We start from the raw sequence: 12,655 nt of genomic DNA on the forward strand, positions 1-12,655 counted from the left end.
GTACTTAATATTCTGTAAAATCAATTGTTCATTTGTAATCACAGTGAAATTTGATAGTAATTTACTATCTGTGTAGAGATTGTTGTGTTCCTAGAGGAAGAGTAGACCTTCTCGAACTGTAGGGTTGTAAATACTAACACACATACTTATGCACAAATAAAGAGAGACACTTGTGTTTACATAAAAAACACTTATAACGCACAGGTATTATAAACAAACATGTTGTACATATGACAGCCGCCTATAAGTATGCCACAAAAAATATGTTGCACGTTTACAGTCATGTTTGTCAAGGGGACAAAAGTACAATGTTTGTCTGGAATGTGTCTGTGTGTGCGTATTTTTTCATTATATTACAATTTGTATTGCAATTCATGGATGGTTTGTTAATGCAACTACTACTACTGCTGCCGCTGCTGGGAGTTGTACGGAAAACAATTGCAAACCAAAGGAAGTTTGTATCCTTCCGCTTACGTTCATTTTATAAATAAATGTGTGTACAAATATATGTATAAATTTGAGGTTTTTGGTTGGGAAATGTTTTTTCTCTGCTCCCTGCCTTATTTTATATTATAAAATATTTTTCTGTTGCTTTTTTGCCAGCCATTATATTAAAGAATTTAAATTAAAATTTTACGCATACACTCGAGGAAAAATATGTAATTGAAAACTGAAAACAAATAAAGAAACGCACTGAAAAAAGAGTCATAAAGAACTGTGTTAATTAGCACGCTCCAATATGCAGGAGAAAATATACGGTCTATCTGTATATCATTACCGGCAGTACATTCTTGTCTGCTGTATGTACTGAAAGTATGCGATAAATGTGTCCATAAAAGAAATTACTCACACAAAAAGTATGCAATAAAAATTTTTAACTTATTATTGATATTTGTTCAATAACATTAAATTATAAAAAAATTTACGCGAAAAATTCCTTTTTTCATTTAGAGGCATATTTTTTTAATGGATTTTCCTTAATCTGCTTGGGGTTTCATTTTAGGTATCGTAATGGCGAAGTGGTCAATGTTAATGATACGGAGCGCTATGAAGGTGGTAATTCAGAGAATGTAGCCTTGGTTATACGTTCTACCGAGAAACAGGATATTGGTAATTATACCTGTCAATTGTCGAATGCCATTGGCAAAGGTGTTTCCGAACAACAAATTGATTTGGATGTACAATGTAAGTTTGTGTGAAATGTAATATTTTTCAACAACCAATATTTTATTTATAAATTTAAACATCTTTCCCTTCCTACGCAATTTTAACTTTATTTTTTTTATAGATGTACCAATTGTTGAAGTTTTGATGATACCCGAGGGTCCTGTCAAAGAAAGTGACGAATCGAATGTTACTTTATTTTGTAATATCTTAGATGCCAATCCATCGGTTTTAACTAAAGTTCGTTGGTATGCCAATTCAACATTGCTCAAGGAATTGCCAGATTGTGAAGAGACTAGGGTAGGTTTAAGGTTTTGTTGTTTTCCTTTTGCTTCAATTTGTTCTTGTACAAAAGTTTTTATTTAATATTTTTCTTGTTAATATTACAATTTCTTTTTTTATTATTATTATTATATTTTGTAGGAGGATTTATGTCATATCGATCCTAGTAAATTGCTATTGGAAAGTATAGGACGTGGCTTTTTCTATAATTATTCCTGTGAGGGTTACAATGCTGCCGGCTGGGGACCACGCAGTGAAGATAAAGAATTGTTGGTAAGTTAATAAAGCAAGAAAAAATAATAACTTTATTAGAAATATTACAAATTTAAAATTAAAGATCTTAAAGAAGACAAGCAGATATTATCTTAATGCATTGAAAGCTATGTATTTAAAAGCTTTTAATAGTTTTTTATACTAAAAATAAAATAAAACGCATAATACCTTCTGCTAAATATTTCGTCTTTTAAGATATGAAGTTATTATATAAAGTTTAGTATATTCAAAGCTATTTGAGAAAAAGCTCAATAACTTATTATAAAAAGCTTTAAGATAGCCTTCAACGTTTTAGTATCTTTTGAATTATTGCAAATATTTTACAAATTATTAAAATTTCTTAAAAAAAAACGGCTAGATTTTCTTAAAAGCTTGAATATTTTAATAAATGTCTTAAGATTAGCTCAAAAGCTTTAAGATTTTCTTGAATGCTTTAATATTTTTTAAAAACTTTATGATTTTCCTAAAAAATTGTCAAATCTCAATGTATCTGCACTAAAAGTTATGATTTTTTGAAAGTTTTACTCAAAGCTTTTCGACCTTTCAAAAGCTTTTTTGCAAGCTTTTATTACTTTTCAAAGTTTTTATCAAAGGATAAAATTAAAAAAAAAAACTTTTACATTAAGCGAAAAGCTTAACTATTTTCAAAAGCTTTAAGTTCTCTTAAAAGCTTAAAGTGTTTGTTTCATACTGACTTAAAATTAAAAGCTTGACACTAAGTTCAAAAAGTTCTGTTTTCAAATCAAAACTTTTGTATTCTTCTAATCAGAAAGCTTTTTAATTTCTTATAATTTATCAAAGGCTTTTTGTTTACATTAATTTAAAAGCTTTTCATAATTATAATGTATTTAATAGAAATTGTAAATATATTTTGTGAGCTTTTTATTATATATTATTTTTCAAAAGCTTTATGTTATACAAAGTTCAAATCAAAGCTTTACTTAAAAGCTTTAAGTTAGCTTTAAATATGTCAAGCTTTTCCAAAAACATTTTGCATAAACTGTCTTGACATCAAAAGCTTATTATTTACAGTTATTCAAAAAGAAAAGCTTTTTGTTCACAAGTCGTTCAAATCAAAAGCTCTTTAATTCTAACGGTCTTTTAAATCATAAGCTTTGAAATTAAAATTTTTCTAAAACAAAAGCTTTCATATTTCCAATAAGTTTTTAAAGCTTTTTGTTCAAATTAGTTTGAAAGAAAAAGCTTTTTATTTATAAATTATTCAAAATCAAAAGCTTTTTGTTTATTGTAAACTCTTTAATTTTAACTGTCTTCAAATTAAAAGTTTCCAAATCAAAAACTTTCTTATTTCGCCTAACTTTTAAAAAGCTTTTAGTTTAATCTGACCTCAATTCAAAAGCTTTTTATTTAAAAACAAATAAAAATCAAAAGCTTTCTGTTTGCAATAAATATCTCTTAAATTTTAATTGCCTTCGAATCAAAAGTTTTGTATATAAAATATTTATAAATTTCTAAAGCTTTTACAATATAATTAATAATTTTGACAGCTTTTCGGTTAAGTCCAGATGGTTCCATAAGCGTTTAGTGAAACAGAAGTAGAAAATGCTTAAACAAACAATGTTCAACTTTAAAAGTTTTTCTCTAAAGCCTTACATTTTTTTTAAAGAAAGCATTGAGTTTGAAGTTTGTCATATCATGAAAAAACACACAAGTTTTTTTCAACTGAATGTTTAAGTTTTTTAGTTATTTAAACTGCTTAAGAGCTTTTGGTTTTTGCATAAATCGCTTTTAGATTGAAGATATTTTAAATATTGTTTCTTTAGTTGATTGCACTCTGAAAGTATTTCTTATATTAATTAAAAGCTATTAGATATTATGTAGTAGATATTAGTAGATATTATGAAACAAACACTAAATAGTTTATTCATTAAACATTTCCTTCCATCTTCTCCACAGGTACACTACGAACCCGGACCAGCAACTTTAACACATTTTCCCTTAATTGCTGTTAAAAAGAAGAGTGTTACTTTTTCATGTTCCGTAGATGATCCCGGTTATCCCGAATCAAATAGGTTTGTACAAGAAACATCCATAATAAGAAATCATACACAAAATCCTTTAACAAATAAATATCAAACATACCAAAACTCACAAACACATTATACATCAACGATATCAAAAACAAGTTTAACCAATAACAAAGCACAATCATCAATGTCATTATTATCATCATCATCATCATCGTCGGCAACATCATTGCCATTAACATCAACACTACCACTAGCATTGCCACAAATTCACTTTTATACCATACAAGCTTTAACTGCTTCTGAAATTGAAGAAGCTTATGAAGCTTTAATTGGCGAACATTTTCAAAAACAACAACTACAGCAAGTACAAATACATGACCATTACCAACACCAGCAGCAGTATCACCACCATCATCATCAGCAACAGCATGCACATTATATGCCTCAGCATAAACACAATCGAAATCCAAATCATTCTCGTCATCAGCATCATCGTCACAAACAAAATTCTCATACAAATCGTAAAGATAATAATGATGATGATGATGATGATGACGCTGATGTTGAGAATGATAATAACCAGGGCGACAATGCTGAGCAGCAGCTAGTGTATGAAGATGATGATGGTGTTGTGAATGTATATGATGATGATGGTCTTGGATACGAGCAACAGCATAAAATTGCTGCTGTTGTACAAGAGCATAAAGAAAATCCTCATGTTAAACCAAAACATGTGCTTAAAGAAACGCATGCACTAATTGATTTAACAAACAATTCCCTTTGCACACTACTCACATTGACCACATTCTCACCACAATCACAAATCTTAACATTGCTTACCCATACGCCAACAACAACAACAATTGCACATGGAATTGGAAATAATAATAATGCTGCCACAAAAACCCATACCAACACCAAATCAATCACAATGTCGTCATCACAATCATCGACATCATCATCATCACAACAACAACAACCAACCGCCACCCTTTCCTTTTATCGTAAAATGGGTAAATTCTCTTTTAATGCACGTACCACAATGCCTTCACCTAGATTCCGTTGGCTGCGTGGTGGTCGTGGCCCCCTTCAGGATATTGTCACCAAGGATTGGACTGTCGAACCCGTTGGCCTGGACAGTCGCACCAACTACTCTTGCTATGCATTCAATGAGGGCGGCAAAGGTGTCATGGCCACAGTCAATTTGGAAGTACATGCACCACCATTTTTCATTAAGAATTTGCCACCATACACTGGTATGCTGCATACGTCGCGCAATGCCAATCTAACATGTCGCATCGAGTGTGTGCCACGTTGTGAGATTTCCTGGCTAAAGGATGGTGTACCAATCGAAAAGAATGATACACGTTACTTTGTCAAAGACAAATACATGGATGCCTCACCGGCAACGGGTGATTTCGAAAGTATGCTTTCGGTGCTGGTAAGTAAATCGTTATACAGAAATAACAACAAAATAATTTTAATACAAATTCTCCAAGTACAAGGAAATATTGAGGAAAATTTCAAGCATTTCTCTTTTTTTAAATTGTTGGTAGGCGGGGGCTAAGGAGTTTTATGTATGTAGTACATTGCGAACAGCAATTGAGATTAATTAAAGTAATAAATTTTTGTTACTTGTATAAAGAAGCAAAACTGCAGCAAGTAAAAGAAATTAAATGGGGAAAAAATAAGAAAATATATCAAGTGTGTTGAGTAAATGCATGAAATTGATAGAAATATTAATGGGTTTTTAAATGAAAAGCAAAAAGCTTTTAATTAGTTCGAACAATTAATTAAACTAATATGGGAAGAATAAATAATTTTCAAAAAAAAAAGAGTTAAAGAATTTAAAGGAAAATTTACTTTTTAAGAAATAATAGTTAATGAAGTAGAAAAAAGCTTAAAATATTGTTTAAAGAGTTTAAAAGCTTTTTTTTCAATTATAACTCAAGATCATTACACATTAGTTAAATCAAGAGCTTTTGCAATCATTAAGAATACACTAAATTTAAAAATAAAGTTTTTGGTTTTAATTGTTGTAAAAGCTTTCAATTTAAAATAAAAAGCTTTTGATTTTAAACGAGTCAAAATAAATAGCTTTTAATTTAAGATGAGCTAGATAAAAAAGCTTTTGGTTTAGAATAATTTTAAATGGAAAGCTTTTCGTTTCAAGACATTTTGCATAAAGTTAAAAAAGCTTTTCAAATCTGCAGGATTATAAACAAAACTTTTGATTTTAGTTGTTCCACAAGCATTTAGTTTAAATTAAAGCTTTTGATTTGAAATCAGGTAAAATGAAAAGCTTTTAGTAAAAGCTTTTAATTTAAAATTAAAAGCTTTATTAAGCGAGTCAAAATAAATAGCTTTTGATTTCAGATTAGCTAGTTCAAACCCCTTTTGAGTTAAAATAATTTTAAATAGAAAACTTTTCGTTTCAAGACATTGTGAATAAAGTTAAAAAAAAGCTTTTCAAATCAGCATGATTTTAAATAAAACTTTTGATTTTAGTTGTCCACAAGATTTTAGTTTAATTAAAAGCTTTTGAAATCAGGTACAATGAAAAGCTTTTCTCTAATTAAGCATTTATAAACAAAAAGCTTTGCGACTTAATAGCATTATAAAAAAGCTTTTGATTTGTGGTAGGTTAGGATTAAAAGCTTATGATAAGTAACCAGTTGAAATATGAAGCTTTCGATTAGAAGTCAACCTAAACAAACATATGTTCATTTAAAAAAAAAAAGTTTGCGTTGGAAATCATTGTCAGTAAAGTTAATTGTTAAATCATTTAAAAAAGAGCTTTTGATTTTAAATAAGTACAAATAAAAAGGTTTGGGCTTCAGAAATATTTAACTTTAAAGCTTTTGAAAAAAAAAAAAAAATGAAAATGAAATGTTTTAGTTTAATTACACTAAAAGCTTTTAACATTAATTAATCATTTAAATAATAAGCTTTTGATTTTAAGTAAGTGAAAATAAACAGATTTGGGCTTCAAAAATATATATATTTTAAAGCTTTTAACTTTTATGACACCAAAAATGGTTCAAAATTAAAACACAAACTTTTTTAAGCTTTCTATATAGCAGCTCTAAAAGTTTTTTTTATGTTTTTGATTTTAAATAAGTTTAAATAGAAAACTTTTAGTTGAAAACTATTTATTGTAACCAGTCTTTAAAGTCTTTCAAAATAAAGAAAAAAGCTTTTTCAAATCTTTATTAACAAAAGCTTTCTATATGCGACATTTTACATAAAAAGCTTTCCAATTTATGTTTTAAAATAAATGAACTTTTGATCTCTGAAAATTTTGAAAGAGCTTTTTATGACAACAAAACTTTAATAACTTTTAAAATTAATAAAAAAAAAACTTTTTAAAATCATTTATATATAAAGCTTTTAATAAAGTTATTTTTTATATAAAAAGCTTTTGATTTTCAATAAGTTAAAATCAAAAAATTTTGATCTCTGAGTATTTTTAGTTAAAAGCTTTTTACTTTTATTTCGACAAAGGCTTTTCAAATAGTTGTTTTCAGTTAAGTAAAGCTTAGTTAAATTTTAGGAAAAGCTTTTGATCTGTTGAAAGTTTATACAAATCACTATTTTAAAGTAGTTTAAACGAAAAGCTTTTGACTTTTAATAAGTCAAAAGCTTTTGGTTTCAAAACATTTGAAATAAATAGTTTTGGTAAAAGCTTGTAAACGGATTTTAAACAAAGAGCTTTTAAAAAAGAGCTTTTTTAAATAAAAAAAACTCTAATATATGTGTAATAAGTTTTTGTAAACGGGAACATAATTATTTTATAAATAACTTAAATGTTTTAGTAATTATCAGAAAAGCTCTTTAAAGCTCTCAATATATTCTCCTTGTACGCTTTGTATTAATATTTTAAACTTACTCTTCATATTAAAACATACATATTTTATTTAATAAAATAATCTTTATTTACATCTATCTTCTCTCTTTCATCCTTCTTACCACTTTAAGCATTTCAATATGTCCAATTGGCCAAATAACAAATTTGACATTGAGGGAGATAATGCCAATTATACATGCGTATCCACAGGCAATACAGTGGGTCCCGGTATTAAAAGTGCCACTTATTTCAGTATTGAATGTAAGTTTTTTTTTTTGACACATTTTTTACAAAATCCCTTTTTTAGTTTTTAAATAACGTAAACAGAGAGAAAAAATCATCAAGATAATCGTATTGTTTTCTGTTCTATATGTAAAATATATGATTTTTTTTTTGTTTTAAAAATCCCTGACATATATGTCACTTGTAGTTTGTTTGAGCTTTCTTTTATTTTATGTACGTATTTTGTAATAAATACAACAAAAAAAAAACTTGTTGTGTTATTGTATTGTTTTTCATTTCATGTGACAGATGCACCCGATAATACAACGGTATCAGAAGAAGTTGTTTATGTAGCAGAGAATACAATACCAGGACGTGTCATATGCAAATCAAGAGCTAATCCGGGTAAGGGGTTGTGTTATTTTTTTCTATATTTTGTTTTTATTTTTGCTGTTGTTTTCTATTTTGTATTTATATTTTTAGTTTAAAATGTGTTTTATGTAGATTTCTTTTCCTGGGGGTTATTGGAACAGGGTAACAGTTTGATAGAACAAAGTTGAACTGAGATTTAAAATATTATAAGTAAAATTTTATTTGTAAAGCTTTATACATTTAAATGACTTTAAAGTTTTTGCATTAAAAGTCTTTCACATAATAAAAATTTGAATTTAAAAGAAGCTTTTCGTATTTTGAAAGCTTTCAAACAATTAGCTTTTGTATAAATAGTTAAATGTCAAACATTAAAGCTTAAAAGCTCTTAAAATTGCTTTTGAATAAAAGCATTTGGTATTGAAAGCTTATTTAAAGCTTTAATCGAAAACAATTTAAAAAAGCTCTAAAGCTTTTTACAAAAAAGGAAAACTTTTGAAATTAAAGCTATTTGAAAGCTTTTTAATAAAAGCTTTATAAAAAGCTTTCAGTAGGTATTCTAAATAGCATTTAAATTCAAAGAATTCAAAAAGAACTCAAATTAAAGCCTTCAAAAAGCTTTCCAAATTAAAGCTTTTCGTATTAAAGTATACAAAAAGCTTTTAAATAAAAGTTTTCAAAAAAATTTTACAATTAAAGCTTTCTATGAAAGAATTTAATAAAAGCTTTCTAAAAAGCTATTTAATATAAGCTTTCTAAAAAGCTATTTAATAAAAGCTTTCTAAAAAGGTTCTTAATAAAAGCATTCTTAAAAACTATTTAATAAAAACTTTCTAAAAAGCAATTTAACAAAAGCTTTCCAAAAAGCTTTTAAATTTAAAAAAAGCTTTAGAATAAAACTCCTTGCTACAATAACTCATAAAACAAGAACTTTAATCTTATATTAAAAAACTTTTAAAATATAAAATTTCTTGTATTTCCCTTTCCTTTCTATACAAAATTTTATTGTTTATGATTATTATTCATATTTTTTTAAACTTTATTAAAACAAAACAAAAATAAAATTAACAAAACCCTTCCACCCCTTCATCTACTTTTACAGAGCCCACTTATGAATGGCGTTTCAACAATAAAACTGTTATACGTGGCAATGCCTTGATTATAAATACACGCATGAAGCGCAATGATACTGGTCGTTACACTTGTGTGGCCTATAATAAACATGGACGCAGTACAGCCGAAACATTTATTGATGTACAATGTAAGTATTAATACTAAAACCATAACGACAAAAAAGGCAACATTAATAACAACACAAAAAGGAAAAACAGTCCATACTCCGATGTATCCACAGCAAAACCTTTTTGTATTTTGCCATTTTTTCCCACTTTATTAATAATTTTAGGAGTGTGTATTTTAAGTTTCTGTGGCCTTTTGTTGTCGTCCATATGTGACCACTTAGTATATTGTTAACAAATTTTGTACAAAAAAAAGAGAGGAAAAGGATTTTCTGTTATATTTTTGATTATGTCCTTTTTCCGGTTTTGTTAGGATTTTTGTTCTCTGTTGGGTTACATACATATATTAAGTTTGAACCTGTTGTCTGGCAACATTTGGTGTTGATTGTTATGATTATAAAAAAGGTTTTATTTAATACACACAATATTTCCCTTTTTTCGTAGGAAAGCGGTATGTTGTGCCTGATGTTTCCCAAACCCTTAAAACTCTTTAATCTTTGTCATCTTTAAAAGGTGGTAAGAGAAGTTTTTTGTTAAGGAGTGGTCAATGTTGAGTTATAAATTTTAATATAGCCACAAAATTGAACCGATAATGTTTAAATAAAGACAATATTGTATGGTTTTATAACGTCCGCATTAACAATAATATACATTTCTGGTCAAAAACAACAAAGGATATAAGAAATAATAACTTACATTTCCATGTAAGAGTGGGACCCAAGTTTTGTTGGGATAATAACTATTAGGAAGCCTCAAAATAGTCATCTAGTTTGTATCTGCAAATCATTATCGATAACAATATGTTTTCGAAGCTTTGGACAATAACATTTTCAATGTTATTCTGTTATGTGCTAGTTCAGTTCTAGTTCAGTTCTAGTCAGTTCTAGTCAGTTCTAGTTCAGTTCTAGTTCAGTTCTAGTTCAGTTTTAGTGGTAAGTTCTAGTTCAGTTATAGTTCAGTTTAGTTCAGTCTAGTCAGTTCTAGTTCAGTTCTAGTTCAAGTTCTAGTTCAGTTCTAGTAGTTCTAGTCAGTTCTAGCAGTTCTAGTTCAGTTCTAGTTCAGTTCTGTTCAGTTCTAGTTCAGTCTAGTTCAGTTCTAGATTCAGTTCTAGTTCAGTTCTAGTTCAGTTCTAGTTCAGTTCTAGTTCAGTTCTAGTTCAGTTCTAGTTCAGTTCTAGTTCAGTTCTAGTTCAGTTCTAGTTCAGTTCTAGTTCAGTTCTAGTTCAGTTCTAGTTCAGTTCTAGTTCAGTTCTAGTTCAGTTCTAGTTCAGTTCTAGTTCAGTTCTAGTTCAGTTCTAGTTCAGTTCTAGTTCAGTTCTAGTTCAGTTCTAGTTCAGTTCTAGTTCAGTTCTAGTTCAGTTCTAGTTCAGTCTAGTTCAGTTCTAGTTCAGTTCTAGTTCAGTTCTAGTTCAGTTCTAGTTCAGTTCTAGTTCAGTTCTAGTTCAGTTCTAGTTCAGTTCTAGTTCAGTTCTAGTTCAGTTCTAGTTCAGTTCTAGTTCAGTTCTAGTTCAGTTCAGTTCTAGTTCAGTTCTAGTTCAGTTCTAGTTCAGTTCTAGTTCAGTTCTAGTTCAGTTCTAGTTCAGTTCTAGTTCAGTTCTAGTTCAGTTCTAGTTCAGTTCTAGTTCAGTTCTAGTTCAGTTCTAGTTCTAGTTCAGTTCTAGTTCAGTTCTAGTTAGTTAGTTCTAGTTCAGTTCTAGTTCAGTTCTAGTTCAGTTCTAAGTTCTAGTTCAGTTCTAGTTCAGTTCTAGTTCAGTTCTAGTTCAGTTCTACTTCAGTTCTAGTTCAGTTCTACTTCAGTTCTAGTTCAGTTCTAGTTCAGTTCTAGTTCAGTTCTAGTTCAGTTCTAGTTCAGTTCTAGTTCAGTTCTAGTTCAGTTCTACTTCAGTTCTAGTTCAGTTCTAGTTCAGTTCTAGTTCAGTTCTAGTTCAGTTCTAGTTCAGTTCTAGTTCAGTTCTAGTTCAGTTCTAGTTCAGTTCTAGTTCAGTTCTAGTTCAGTTCTAGTTCAGTTCTAGTTCAGTTCTAGTTCAGTTCTAGTTCAGTTCTAGTTCAGTTCTAGTTCAGTTCTAGTTCAGTTCTAGTTCAGTTCTAGTTCAGTTCTAGTTCAGTTCTAGTTCAGTTCTAGTTCAGTTCTAGTTCAGTTCTAGTTCAGTTCTAGTTCAGTTCTAGTTCAGTTCTAGTTCAGATTCTAGTCAGTTCTAGTTCAGTTCTAGTTCAGTTCTAGTCAGTTCTAGTTCAGTTCTAGTTCAGTTCTAGTTTCATGTTCTAGTTCAGTTCTAGTTCAGTTCTAGTTCAGTTCTAGTTCAGTTCTAGTTCAGTTTCTAGTGTCAGGTTGTAGTTCAGTTCTAGTTCAGTTCTAGTTCAGTTCTAGTTCAGTTCTAGTTCAGTTTTAGTTCAGTTCTACTTCAGTTCTAGTTCTGTTCTGCTCTAGCTATGTTCTAGGTCAGCTCTTAAATATTTTTCAATCTAAAAATAATTCATTAAATTTTCTTATTTCATCCTTAATTCTTCAAAGCTTTCTTTTATTTACTTTCTCAGTTACTTAATTAATTAAATTACATCAACAATTTTAAATTATTATTTACAGTCACCCCACGCTGCGAAATTGAGAGGCAAGAGATTGAGGATAAGGATACGTTAATTTGCACAGCATATGGTAATCCGGAAGAGGTAAGAATTATTTGTAACACAACAAGCACTTATATAAAAACAAATGGGGAAAAATACAAAACATCAGTAAAAAATCCTATTACACTAAACTTTAAGTAAATACAAATAAAACCATTCACGCAATCGAGGAGAGAAAAAACATAAATAAACTACAAAAAAAGTTTAAACTTTTGCATATAAAATAAATTAAATAAATATAAAAACACAAACTGAACGTAAAAAACAACATTTATATTGTAATGAAATATTGTAGTGAAAAAACACCAACAGACAGTTAGTACAACTGACATATAGACAGATAGACTTCGCAGCGACCAAACGTCATCGGGGCTACAAACACATCGTTTATCAACTGTTATCTCCATATGAATAGTGTAAAACCCCTACACTTTGCTGTCTTTTTTAACCTTTTTTGTGCAGAGAGTGTTACGCCCGAGATTAAAAGGTAGAAGGTGTTACGACAGTCATCCTGCTATACAACTCCTCTCGTACCCGTACAATTGTATGCATGTCTATAAACATTACACAAAAAGCACCTGTTAAGTGGATAGAAAGTATGCAACAAAAAAGTTAACTTTTAAAAAAACTACAAATCAAATAAAT

At 28.9% G+C, this 12,655-nt stretch overlaps 1 protein-coding gene across 5 annotated transcripts in view; it reads left to right on the plus strand.

Annotated features, from left to right (window-relative positions):
- The first annotated feature begins 1,005 nt into the window (after positions 1 to 1,005).
- The window catches only part of LOC119612879, a 55,328-nt gene continuing 43,678 nt past the window's right edge, over positions 1,006 to 12,655 (plus strand). For all 5 annotated transcript variants that reach the window (XM_037968766.1, XM_037968762.1, XM_037968764.1 and 2 more), the window contains exons 1-9: positions 1,006 to 1,185; positions 1,289 to 1,464; positions 1,588 to 1,719; positions 3,637 to 3,752; positions 4,767 to 5,151; positions 7,689 to 7,818; positions 8,089 to 8,184; positions 9,251 to 9,409; positions 11,970 to 12,052. In XM_037968766.1, the coding sequence (XP_037824694.1) occupies positions 1,312 to 1,464; positions 1,588 to 1,719; positions 3,637 to 3,752; positions 4,767 to 5,151; positions 7,689 to 7,818; positions 8,089 to 8,184; positions 9,251 to 9,409; positions 11,970 to 12,052 (1,254 nt within the window). In that variant the 5' untranslated portion in view covers positions 1,006 to 1,185; positions 1,289 to 1,311. The remainder of the gene's footprint in view (positions 1,186 to 1,288; positions 1,465 to 1,587; positions 1,720 to 3,636; positions 3,753 to 4,766; positions 5,152 to 7,688; positions 7,819 to 8,088; positions 8,185 to 9,250; positions 9,410 to 11,969; positions 12,053 to 12,655) is intronic.

This window comes from Lucilia sericata, unplaced genomic scaffold, assembly GCF_015586225.1.
Source record: "Lucilia sericata isolate MDLA Ls3-8-SP2 unplaced genomic scaffold, ASM1558622v1 Contig001863F_arrow, whole genome shotgun sequence".
Lineage (NCBI taxonomy): Eukaryota > Metazoa > Arthropoda > Insecta > Diptera > Calliphoridae > Lucilia > Lucilia sericata.